Genomic DNA, 13,311 nt, shown 5'->3' on the forward strand with positions numbered 1-13,311 from the left:
CCAGTCAACTTGTGGAACTTCTTGCCTGAAGAGGTTCTGAAGGCTAGGACTATAACAGGGTTTAAAAGAGAACTGGATAAATTCATGGAGGTTAAGTCCATGAATGGCTATTAGCCAGGATGAGTAAGGAATGGTGTCCCTAGCCTGTTTGTCAGAGGGTGGAGATGGATGGCAGGAGAGAGATCACTTGATCATTACCTGTTAGGTTCACTCCCTGGGCTGCTTCTGCTCTACAACTATGATTGTCTTTTTACACCAAAATCACTAACTTGAGCAGCCAATTCCATGTACAGTCCTAGTGGATGTAAGACACAGGTAGCTTTTGTCTCAGGGTAGCTTGGCGGCATCAACCCTCTCTCCCCGACCTGGAGCTGATGAACATTCCTGGCTGGAGGGACACACGCTCCTATGAGTCAAAAGGAAAGGAGTTGATAGAAAAGATCACAGGACTGACCCCAAAGAAGGGGGAGCTGCAAAAGGCAGAAGGAGGCAATTCATCTGGGGGAGCTGAGAGACCACGGTGAAGATGGTGCAGAGATCACTATACTGGAATTAGCAAATGTGATTTTTTAAAAAACAAATCTTTGGCCAGCCCTAATCAAGGCATTTCTCACAGTTCTCTCCCATTTGGATTTTCTGATATCTAATAGGGAATGACCTCTGATTGAAGCTTTTCCCAAATGCAGAGCATGTGTAGGGTCTCTCTCCACTGTGAATTCTACGATGTCTGACAAGGTCTGAGCATTCAATGAAGCTTTTCCGCACTCAGAGCATGTGTAGGGTCTCTCTTGTGTGGATTCTACGATGTACGGTAAGGTTTGAGCTCCGATTGAAGCTTTTCCCGCACTCAGAGCATGTGTAGGGCGTCTCTCCTGTGTGGATTCTACGATGTTTGATAAGGTTTGAGCTCCATTTGAAGCTTTTCCCGCACTCAGAGCATGTGTAGGGTGTCTCTCCAGTGTGGATTCTCTGATGTACGATAAGGGTAGCGCTCTGATTGAAGCTTTTCCCACACTCAGCGCATGTGTAGGGCGTCTCTCCTGTGTGGATTCTCCTGTGTGCGATAAGGGTAGATCTCTGACTGAAGCTTTTCCCACACTCGGAGCATGTGTAGGGCGTCTCTCCTGTGTGGATTCTCTGATGTGTGATAAGGTTTGAGCGCCAACTGAAGCTTTTCCCGCACTCGGAGCACGTGTAGTGCGTCTGTCGAGTGTGGATTCTCTGATGTGCAATAAGGTTTGAGCGCCAACGGAAGCTTTTCCCGCACTCAGAGCATGTGTAGGGCGTCTCTCTGCTGTGGATTCTCCTGTGTGCGATAAGGGTAGACCTCTGACTGAAGCTTTTCCCACACTCAGAGCATGTGTAGGGCGTCTCTCCTGTGTGGATTCTCCTGTGTGCGATAAGGTTTGAGCTCCAATTGAAGCCTTTCCCACACTCAGAGCACATGTAGGGTCTCTCTCCTCTGTGGATTCTCTGATGTGCGATAAGGTCTGAGCTCTCATTGAAGCTTTTCCCACACTCATGCCATGTGTAACGTGTCTCTTCCAAGTTGATTCTCTTGTGTGTAATAAGGTCTGAGAGGCTACTTAAGTTTTCTTCTGGCCTCTGCTCAGTCTCACAGGCTTTTGCTTTTTCTGGGAGTGCACAACTCCCGGAAACATTCCCTTTGGGTCTTCCTGATAACATCCCATGTGGTTCTACTTGCTCAGCATCTTCCTGCTGGGGTGTCTCCTCGTTCTCACTCGCCATCCCATCACCTGATGGGAGACAGAGAGAATCCAGACATAGGTCACTCTCTGTGCCTGAGAAAAAGGAAATCTCAGAGACAAGAATTTAAAAAGGGATGAAAAAACCAAAATATGTGCAGGAGAGATCAAACCTATCAGGAGCTGATTTTCCCACACTTCCCCAGAGGAGAAAGAAAGGGATCAGTTTTGGTCTGCATCTCACCAGAACATGCAGGGGAAAACGGGATCAGGTAGGGATCTGCTGCCAGTTGTTAGTCAGGATAGGTGGGAAGCCATGAGTGACATCTGCCTAATGATTCCACATCTGAAGGGAACAATCCTGAACTTGGAGAGCTCACACGGTCTTTGTAGGGCATCCCAAATGTTTCCTGTATTCATGGAGAGTTTTTGAGTTGGTTTAACCAAGCCCTCACCTGTGCAGGCAGCTCTTGGGAGCACTTCTTTCTCAGAGCCCTGGAGGTCTCGGACCCACGGCTCTTCCTCTCGTTCCAGCTGCGAGATCACATCAGGTTTGGAATTTAGAAACCCTACGTCAGGCAAAGAAAACAAGGGAGGTCAGTGGAATTTGTGGGATACTTGTCACAAAGAATAGTCCACGGTTTTAACCCCAAATCATTTTTAAGCAGTAACGTCCCAAGGCCGGCTTCCTTGGCTCAAAGTGGCAGAAGAGTTATTATTATTATAAATCATATGCAGTACCTTAGTGCCTAAGGACCAGCTAACAGTGGATCCCCATTGTGCTAGGCAAACTACAAACACAGAATAGTAGATGGCCCATGCCCTGAACGATTTACAATCTAACTAGACAAGACAAGCACAGAATGGGGGAAGGGGTAGAACCACCAGATAACGAAATAGATCTTAAGATGCTTAAAGAAAATGTAGTTTGATAGCATCCTGTCTGGCAAGAAATCACTTATCAATGGTTGTGGTACCCTCATTTCTGTATTGTTTTATCTTTATGTCCACCACTTTTCTGGTTCTCTAATCGTTTCTGCCTGCGGTATAATTAATTTTGCTGGGTGTAAGTTAATTAGGGTAGTAGGATATAATTGGTTAGGTAATTATGTTACAATATGTTAGGACTGGTTAGTTACATTTCAGTAAAATGATTGGTTAAGGTGTAGCTGGGAATATGACTATATAAACTGGGGTCAAACAGGAGGGGGAACGGAAATTGGAATCAGGTTTATTAATGGGGGGGAATGGGAACAGGGACACAGGCAAGGCTCTGCGGCCTCAGAGCTGGGAAGGGGGATGCAGGGTAAACGCTCTGCGGCCTCAGAGCTGGGAACGGGACACCGGGGAACAGACTCTCTGGGCGTAAAGCGATAAGCCCGACTGGTGTGAAGGGCTTCGGAATCTGCTTGCTTGGAAATAACCCCAATAAACATTGCACTACCTGCCCTTCGGACTCCTGGTCTTTTGCTGCTTGCTGTCTGCGTGACAAGAACCAGGGAAGTGGGAGGGGGAAGGGAAAACCCTCTAACAAAACTGACACGACCTGATAACTAAGAGGTGAGCCTTAGAGGAAGGCTTTAATACACTTTGTAACTGATGAGGGATTCCCACGAGGACTGATGAGGGTGCAATGGTAAATACACATTTAAATCCTTTTCTTGTTTTATATCTTTTTTCCCATAAGGCTTAACCTCCGGTGCAGTGTCATGGATGCACAGGATCTGTGCAATGCCCTGGCTTTTAAACAGTCCTTGGGAGGTGCCCCTTGAGTGCGCTGGACCCCCAAGGGGTCCCACTCTTCCACAAGGATAGACCATGTCGCTTCAACACTTGAGACTGAGCCTCTGGATTCAACACTCCTATTTCAACCTGTGAGCTCTGCCAGCAGGTCCCAGCTGAACGACACTCCTGTTCAGAGACTGTTCCTCATTCATGCTTCAATGCACCTCAGCAAGTTTTTGCTGTGACACTGGGCAGACTGTTAAAATATAGCAGGGTTTAGTAGTGAACTGAAACACAGCTTTAGAAAGGCTTTAGATTAGGGCAGAGAAGCAAAGAAGACAATACAGTCCATATTGGCCAATGCTCTTGAGCCACGCTGCTGTTAAAAACAGTTTTGTTTCGTTTCACTTTGCCTGTCCGTTTGTCTTCGCTCCGGTAGAGCTCCCTGTGTCTGCAAACCCAGTTCTTCCTCCTCCCAAGCACATCCCGAGTCCATGTATGCTTCACTCAGCCAAGGGGAGATCCTCCCATGGACAGGTGACAATTATTCCCTTGTCTCTGTCGGGTATTCCATTGATGTAGGTTGGTCCCAGCCTGTCCTTAATGACCCATTCATATCACCCCGTGACAGCTCCGTGACAAAACACCTCATGTCTCCTCCTCTTTATAATCACAGCAATACCAACCACAGAGGGAAACTGAGGTGTGTATTGGCATCACCAAAATTCCTGCCTCTCTCACACACACACTGCTCACAGCCCTTGGAGAGAAAGCAAAGCACAGGAACTGGATGTTAGTCCAGTGAACACAGTGGAGGACAAGCTGCAGTCCTCACACCCTGGTCAAACAGGAGAGGCATGTGGGTCCCCACCCACAGAGAGGGGCTGGCTAGAGGCCTAATACCCGAGAGGCCATTCCTTGAGCATCCCATGGAGGCAGGTCAAAGGCTTCGCTACCCCAGAACTGTGACATCGCAAAAGCACATTCTGGGGAATTAGGAAATCTAGTGACTCAGGTGTAATGGGAGGGAGAATTAAACTCCCCCAGTGTGAGGAGAAAGCTGGGGAATTAAACACTAAAATTCAGGAGCAACAGCCCCTAATTCTTCCGGAAAAGGAGACTGTAAGAAACAAGAACTGGGCCACGCAAGCTCCGGAGGGACAGGCTCAGAGATCCAAGGAGCCTGGAGGGAAGCCAGCTTGAGGCTGCTGCAGATGGGGAGAGGGGGGGACAAGACTCTCCAAACTCTCACTCCTGTTGACCCCAACCTGATTTTATCATCTATGACCACCATGTCTTGTGGGCAATTTTACACTCGCTAGAGGGAAAATGTCATGATCAGAGTATTGCTTATCAGCTTGGAACATGCGTGGAGGGGCAAGGAGGCGATGCAGGTCTACACTACAGCCGGGATCGACGCTCTGAGATCGATCCACCCATGGTCGATTTAGCAGGTGTAGTAAACACCCGCTAAATCGACTGCAGATCGCTCTCCAGTCGACCCCTGTACTCTATCCAGATGAGAAGAGTAAAGTAAGTCGACCCCCTGCAGCTTACACCCTGTGGTAACGCGATCTAGATGCGCTGACTCCAGCTACTTTATTCACGTAGCTGGAGTTGCGCAGCGTAGGTCGACTGACTGCAGTAGTGTAAACATAGCCAAAGCTTGCTACAGTTAAGGGCCGTATATTAGGTGGAGGCTTTGTGGGAGTAGCTATGCTGAAGTCTGGGATTTATCTGAATAGGCCTAAGGAGAGAATACCAAGTCAGATATTTTGCACCCTGATTTTGAGAGACTAACGAGTAACCACAAACAGGTGTAATACACCACAGGAGTCTGAAAGCGGGGGTGGGCTTTAGCAATTAGGTTGCTATGCAGTATCTCAGCAGTTGGACGCATTCATATATTGGAATTATTAATAACTAAGTGATGTAAATCATGAGTATTAATGCTTGATGCTAAATTATGGACTTCCCAAAGGCTACATATGGATTGGGGCAGCTATTGACATTATTGTAATCAGAGTAGATAGGGTATATAGCCATCCTATTACCATAATAAAGTGGATAAATTACCTTTCCTAGTGAGCATTTTTTCATTTTGTTGGGTCCCTGAGATAGGGTCAACGGAAGCAGGGCCTCCCTTCTGATGGGCTCCCTCGCCCCTTGATCTTTGATTCCAACGGTGTCCATAACTTGCAAGTATGCACAGGGCAAGACCCTCTTTACTATATAGTCTAATTGTTACGTGTATTGAGCCTGGCCTATGATTTCCATTATAACTGTCTGTATTAAATCATGTTTCTGTGTGTTTCACCAAATTTCATCCCCTCAATTAACTTTCAGTAGCCATGTACAAGGAGGAGCTGTGCCCCAATACGTAATCTTACAGGCATAAAAATTGTACAGGCTACACCACCACCCTGTGACATCATCAACAAAGTGCCCATTTGTGCCTGGGTAGCGGCCCCGCGATGGGAGGGAGGAATGCAGCAAGGACTCCGGATCAGTGGCCAGGGTCGCTGTGCATAGAGATGGAGAGGTTATATGGGGAGGGGGGTAATGAGCGGGAGAGGGAGGTCGAGTTAAAATAATAATATTTAGGAAAAAAATCTATAATGAAGCGAAACTGAACAGAAATAAAACCGGAGTGTAGGCTCTAAAGCTTGGGTAGGGATTCGGGGTTAAAGGTCTGGGATTCCCCACAGCTCCAGATCCCTAAACCTCTCCTCCCTCCCACTGACCCACTCAGCCCACATCCTGGGTACCCTTCCTCCACACTCCCCTCCTCTTTGTCCCATTACTCTCAGCAGGCACCACCTCCCGGCACCTTGGGAACTTCTTGTGTTCCCTCCTCATCTCTTACCACCTCATCCCTCCCTGCTGCTTCTTAGCTCTAACCCTGCACACCCCCTCCCAATGTCCTGGCACCCCAGAATTATCTACTCCCTGCTTCTCCTCCCCTCCCCCAGCTCTGTTCTCCCTTCACCCGTGGGGTCCTGAATGGCAACATTATACGCTCTCCTATCAAAAACAACAAGGAGTCCAGTGGTGGCACCTTAAAGACTAACGGATTTATTTGGGCATCAGCTTTCGTGGGTAAAAAACTTCACTTCTTTAGCTGTATCTCCTATCAAAAGAGGAGCTCATCTGCCTGTCACACAAGCCAGGCATGAGTCATACACCTATTTACTTTAGAATTCTACAGTCAGCATATTTTCCTATTGAAAAGGCATCAAAGCTACAGTTATTAATGTAGTTGCTAATGTAGCCAATAAGGATGCATTCAATGCAATTTTAAAATGACTGACAGCACCAAAAAAGGCACATGTCCAAAAATGATACTTATGTATGGGAGATAAGGCAAAAAAGGGGGGCAAGGAAACTTGTCAAAACTTGTATGACAAATAAAGATATAAGGTTATCACTACTCGGGTTCTTTAGAGACCCCACAGCTTCTAATAACCATGGGGACAGGACTCCTCACCCAGCAAGACCACCGTCTCATAGATCTCCTGCATGACATCCCTGTAGAGGGCTCTCTGAGCGGGGTCCAGCAGAGCCCATTCCTCTCTGGTGAAATACACAGCCACCTCCTCGAAGGTCACCGGCCCCTGAAGGAGAAAGAGTCCAACACTCAGTACCTGCTGCCCCACTCACAGTCCCATTATTCACAGAACAGCACCACCAGGTAAATGGAAGCTCCAGGAGGCACATGTTAACCGAGTCCCACCCCACCTTGTCTAGAGCATCCAGGAGGCATCAGAGGGTAGAAAGAGAGAACCTTTGTGTCTCCCAGCTGACAGACGGAGGCAGGGTCTTCACATTTATCACATACCTACTAGCCAGAGCTTGATATAGGAGATGGGGCTGTCTCTGGACCCTGCTGGTGTCTCCCTGGTAGGAATGCCAACACTCTCCAAATAAAATATATGGAAGAAAGGGGAAGTCAGTAGTAAAGAATTGAAGTGAGAAGGTCAGAATTGTAGACAACTGGCTATAACAAATCAATGGAAATACGAAGGAAGTTTTTAAAAGTATATTAAGTACAAAATTAATCCTAACAATGGTAGTGGTAAATTACTAGATGGAAATGGCAGAATTATCAAAAATAATGCAGAAGAGGTAAAAGTCCTCAATCAATATTTCTCCCCTGGATTTGGAGAAAAACAGATGCTGTAACTCATATCATAAGATGTTGACGACGACACTCTTTCCATTCCAACAAGAACTCACCAGGACGTTAAACAGCAGCTATTAAAGTTAGACATGTATAAATCAGCAGGTCCAGATAACTTGTATCCAAGAGTTTTAAAAGGCTTGGTGGAGCGGGTACCCATAGCAGTGCCTCTGTATGCCAACATCTTTATGGCTGACCTAGAACAACGCTTCCTTAGCTCTCGTTCCCTAACGCCCCTACTCTACTTACGTTACATTGATGACATCTTCATCATCTGGACCCCCCCCCCCGTTTTACCTGCAGCGATTTGTCCTTGTCCGGGTGGGAAATTGTTGCCCCGGGTCAGTCCCCAGCACGTGGCTGCCCCTGGCGGGGGGGGGGGGGGTGAGATGCCGGTTCTCTGCCGGGGCAGGGACGGGAGGGGCACGTGTCCCCCGTGGGGGCTGCCCGGACCCCGGTTTCCCACTTACTGCCCCCAACTACCAACACAGCCACCTGCCCATCCCCCACTGCTGTCCCCTTCCCTCCTCCAGGGACCTGCCAGCTCCCCCCCCCTTTGCCCTCTTAAAGCAGCTCCTCACAGGGCTCCCTGCTGCCCATGGGAATGGTGGGGGGAGCCATCACTTTCTGTTTATGTATTGGATAGTAATATAAAATCCAGTCCCCCTTTTCCCTCTAGTTATTTAACTAATATAAAATCCCCTCAGATCTTGCTGGTGGTCATAGAATCATAGGGTTGGAAGGGACCTCAGGCAGTATCTAGTCCAACCCCCTGCTCAAAGCAGGACCAATCCCCAACTAAATCCTCCAACAGCTTTTTACTGCAGATTCCTAAATGGCCCCCTCAAGGATTGAACTCACAACCCCGGGTTTAGCAGGCTAATGCTCCAACCACCGAGCTATCCCTCCCTCTCTCTCATGTTATCAACTGTGTAGTTTCTGACACGTATTCTCTGGAAATCTCAAAGATTGATAAAAATTATCCTAAACCCCACTTTTTCTCCAATTGTCTATTTCTAAATGACTATGGCCTGAGATTTTTCCCTGTCTCTCTAATTATAAAATACTAAGAAAATCTCAAATTTACACCTTTTCTCAGATTCCTGAACATGGATATAAAATGTTGGCAAATGTTGCCCATTTTCTCTCTATTCAGTTATCAAATATTGATGTGAAACACTCAGAGTTTACCTCGTATCAACAACTGATATAAAATCCCTCTGATTTTCCACTTTCCTCTCTAAACGGATTTAATACCCATAAAAGCCAGAGGCCTCCCCTGTTTGGGGGATCAGTGGTTCCCAGCTGGTAACAGGAGAGTTGGCTGGACCCTTTTCTTTTCTCCAGCTGGCACTGGGTGAGGACTGAGTGCAGCGTGGGTCCAGAAGTATCTCAAAGCCCATGACAAATGGTCTCTGGGAGGGGTTGCTTCCCGCAGTGCGAAGATGTAGCTAGTGACAGGGCATGGACCTTTCTTGCCCTCCAGGCCTTCCATTCTCCTGTTAAAGCAGCACCGCCCAGGGATCCCTCTGCCCGGGTGACTGGCCAGCAGGAGGCAGTGATAACTTTCTATCCACTTAGCAGACACAGTGAGGTAACTGTTGCTGGGGTAGGGGATGGGGTGTCTGTGTGGGGAGATTACAGCTGGAGCTGAAGGGACATTGTGGGAGGGGGAGGCCTCTGGGTGACTGGGCAGGGGGTTCTGGAGATTTGGGGGGGGGGTTCTGATGTGCCCAGCCCTGAGGCTGTGGGTCCTGGAGGTGGGTAGCACTGGGACTTGTTGGTGCAGAACAGTGAGGGTGGGCGTCTCTTGGGGAGGCGGGGCAGGGGGCTGGAGGGAGCCTGGTGCTGTGCCAGGGGCTCAGTCATGCCCAATGCACAGAACTGGGTGGGGGAGTGCCAGGCACTAGGTCGGGATGCCAGGCAAGCAGAGTGAGGGGTCCCGTTGTAAAGCATCAGGGGGTCCCAGGCAAACGGCCTGGCAGGTCCTGCTGGAGGACAGGTGGGGGTCCTAGGCAGGCAGTAGGGGAATCCTGGGCAGGCAGTGAGGGACTGAATTCCCAGTGAGGGGTCCCCTGGGGGGGTGGTCCCTGGCTGTTGGGGGCTCTTGGTGGGGGGAACCTTTAGGATTCCCAGCCTGCCAGTGATGGTCTGGTGGGGGTTCTCTGGCCAGTGGGGTGCTGAGGGGTATCTGGAGTCCCTGTTCAGGGATTTTGGGGGTTGGGTCCCAGGGAATATCTGGTGGGACTCTGGCTGCGGGGTCTGGGCTCTGGGTACTGGGGGTGTCTGGGGGGCCCTGGATGGAGGCTCTGGGGGCTGCTACTAACCATGCTCCTTCTCTCTGATCAGCTTGTGCCAGAATCCTGACTCCAAGCACATCCCAGCATTCCCCAGCCAGGCCCAGTCACCATGATAACTTTCTAGCCACTTATCAAACATCTTGAAAACTCCAGGACCTTCCAGTTCCATTGGGAAAATTTGTGCCCCGAGTCCTTACACTAGATCTTGGGAGTGCGGCAGGTGGGAAGGGGGCTAGAAATGCCACACAATGGTCTCTTCCACAACATTCTGGACTCATTCATTCTGAAATCTGGTTTCATTGAGACCATTGTTAATCCAGAGTCACTGCATGGAAAGACAAGGAGTGACTCCAGATGGACAGTGGGGCAAATGAGATCAGCAGTTCTCCCTGTGAGGAGGGGCTCTCATTAGCTGCTCTCCCCAGAGAGCTAAAGGAGGGAAGCTGCTCAAACGCTCTGTCCCTCTCTGCCTGGGATATTGGGGTTCAGCTTCCTGGGTCAGACGCTGTAGCCTCCATTGTGATCTGGGAGACCAGGCTTAGCAGCTGCTGCTCCCCCAGCGGGGTTCTGTGCTGGGATGTGACCTTAACTAAAGCTGCTTCTCTGCCTGGCCCAGGGGATGACTTTCTCCAGCTGGTCCTAGCCCCTTGGGGCAGCCCTGGGCCCTGTTAATACAAATTCTACCACAGACTCCAGGTAACTGAAAGTCCTCTGGGAAAGTGCTGGGGACTGGCAAGAAAGTGACTCTGCACAAACAGCCTCTCCTCCCATTAGCAATTGCCAGGAGCAAATCCAGCCATGGGAGAGCAAAGCCCCCAGGAATGGGACTGTCCCAGCCAGAGGGGCAGGGAGAGAGGACAGGGGAAGGAGAGACTGAAAGGGGCAGTGGGAGAAATGAGTGGGGGGAGAGATTTCCAGCTCTCTAGTCCACCCAGACACATGTATTGCAGCATCCCTGGGCAGAACCACTTTCCAGTGAACAAGAAAAGGCTCAGAAAGAGGAAAAGCTGGTTCTTGACTCCATATTCCCCCTGCTGGGGTGTGACTGCCGGGGGGTCAGTGTCCGAGGGAATCCCCCACAGTGACTCCTTTGGTTCTGCTCTTTTCTAGCCTTGTGTTCAGAGACTTAGTTATGAGATTGGGAGAGGGAGAAGGGAGGTTAAAAATCTCTCTGTGGGCTTAGCCTGGCAGGAGGAGCCAGGTCTACACTGTAATACAGAGATTGAGCATTTTCCCAGGATGGCAGAATCTAGGATGTCTGTCTGCAGGGAAAGGGCCTGGGGGAATCGTCCTGTGAAATTAACTAAAGCCTGTTCTGTAACCCCCACAACTGCCCTTCTCACCCTCCCAGGCTGCAGAATGACGTCCGTGTTTCACTCCAGCTCATCCCATCCTGCCATGGGACAGGGGAGAGAAATGGCTGCAGAGGAGCCTGTTCAGGTAGGGATTATCGGGGGGTTGCTGGTGGGTTCCTGCAGGAGGGAGAGGGACAGCAAATACATCAGAGATGGGAAGATTTGCACAGTCTGGTTTGGAGCCGGGCAGGAAATGCACAAGGTGGGAAGGGAGGAGGACAGCTTGTGACATTCCTGCTGGGGGGAGTTTAATGAGTGGCCCATATTCTAGGAACAGACCCATGAGATTAGGATGTGGAAATAACCTAATTTGTGAAACAGAAAATAACCCTCCTACATGGGGCTAGGAAAACTGACCAGACTCCCAGTGCTGGAGCCTGACCTGACTAACCAGTGGCTGCTGTGAGATATGAAGGGGACACCCACTAGTGAGGTTTAGGGGAGATTCCCCTCCTTTCGTATCCAGCTCTGCACAATGAGGAGGGTTTTGGGCTTCCTACCGGAGATCTGTCCCTGGTCCCTGCTAGGGGCTCCATCTCCTTTATCCGTCTGTGGCTAGTAGGAGTGTGATGGATCTGCTGGGAGAGAAAAGGGACTCTCTATTCGTCCCCTTAACCTGGTGTTTCCAGGATGCTCTGAGTGGGGTGGAGGTGGGACTCTGACTGTGATCCACCCAGAGCTTGCATTTGATTGACTTCTCTCCCCCACAAATAGTGGGGCTGTGAGTGAGGCAGCAGGTACTGAGTGTTGGACTCTTGCTCTTTCAGAGGCCAGTGACCTTCAAGGAGGTGGCTGTGTATTTCTCCAGGGAAGAGTGGGCTCTGCTGGACCCCATTCAGAGAGCCCTCTACAGAGACGTCATGCGGGAGAACTATGAGAATGTGACCTCGCTGGGTAAGGATTCCTGTCCCCTCGGTTCTTGGAAGGGGAAATGAAGAGATACGGTTCATGCCAGCCCCACAATGCCACCTCTGCTCTGTCCTGTCTCTGCATCACCCCAATATGCCAGTGACCCACACACTGCCACAGACCCTCCCCTGCTGCAGAACACAGGAACAATATTGCACAGTCTCAAATATCTCCTGTTTGCATAAGTAAACTTCTTTGAGATGGGGTGACCACACCTGCACGCAGTGTTATGCTCCTACAAAGCACATGGGATCTTTATAGAGGAAGGTAAACACACACACACACACTCTCTGTCTCTGTCTCTCTCTCTGCCAGAGCAGTTCATAGTTACCAGTCTGTTGTAGCTCGAGTCAATCTAATGGCCAATTACACTGAGCACGAGTGTGGGGCTGGGCTCTTGTCGGTCGCAATCCAATGCTCCGGGAGTGTGGCAAGATGAACCCAAAGTCCCATGGCCAAGCACCCTGGTTCTTATAGGGTTTTTTCCTTTGTTGAAGTCTATGGATTTTGCTGTATCAGTTTGTGATCGGTTACTTCTTAACTGGTGTAAACATTCCAGTGCACCTCCGAGAGGGTCAGCCTGTCCTTTGCTCTGATTTAATCAATTGTCCTCAGGGGTGCCAGCCTTGACCTCAGGGTCATCAATCTGCCCTTCATTATGGATGCGCGTTGATGATTCTTTGATGTCCTTTAAGTCTCTTGACTCCTTCTGCCTTGACTCTGGCTATAACAATGGCCTTTACACCTTCTCTTTTCCTGATGCATACATCCTCATTCACACAAACCCACTGAGAATACAAACAGTAGTATTTTATATCGATCAAAAAAGCATTGCAAATGAAACCTTGCCTTCAATGTTTCTCTAATCTACTTAAAATAGACACAATAGAGAATCCTGTCTCTTATTTACTAAACCTTAAAACAAAGACATGTAGATTTAACTAGAGTGCCTAATTTGAAATACATAGAGGAAACCATAGTAGACAGTGTAACTTATCCTAAAACAAAAGGTGACCATAATCAGTCAGAAGGATTGTTCTGGTCTGTCATTCCTTTCTGCTATTCAAACAGGGTGGCTGACAGGCCGAAATCAAATCATACATTAAATTCTCTCAGTACATTATAAAATCCAGCTC

The 13,311-nt window shown here is 49.1% G+C and overlaps 1 protein-coding gene across 1 annotated transcript; it reads right to left on the bottom strand.

Annotated features, from left to right (window-relative positions):
* Positions 1-615: 615 nt before the first annotated feature.
* LOC120375380 (zinc finger protein 551-like) lies at positions 616-3,526 on the bottom strand. The gene is made up of 2 exons (XM_039496000.1): positions 3,506-3,526; positions 616-1,518 (listed from the first exon to the last, which is right to left on the bottom strand). Exons 1-2 carry the CDS (start codon positions 3,524-3,526, stop codon positions 766-768), a joined length of 774 nt encoding a protein of 257 aa, XP_039351934.1. The 3' UTR covers positions 616-765.
* Positions 3,527-13,311: the final 9,785 nt, after the last annotated feature.

The sequence above is a fragment of the Mauremys reevesii genome, linkage group 12 (assembly GCF_016161935.1).
Source record: "Mauremys reevesii isolate NIE-2019 linkage group 12, ASM1616193v1, whole genome shotgun sequence".
Taxonomy (NCBI): Eukaryota; Metazoa; Chordata; order Testudines; family Geoemydidae; genus Mauremys; species Mauremys reevesii.

Bases quoted from the DNA above. Each gene is read 5' to 3' on its own strand.
- LOC120375380 (XM_039496000.1), bottom strand. From the start codon at position 3,526: ATGGTCTATCCTTGTGGAAGA. The intron at 1,519-3,505 runs GTGGGACCCCTT...ACATGGCATGAG, and splicing joins TGGTCTATCCTTGTGGAAGA to TGTGGGAAAAGCTTCAATGA.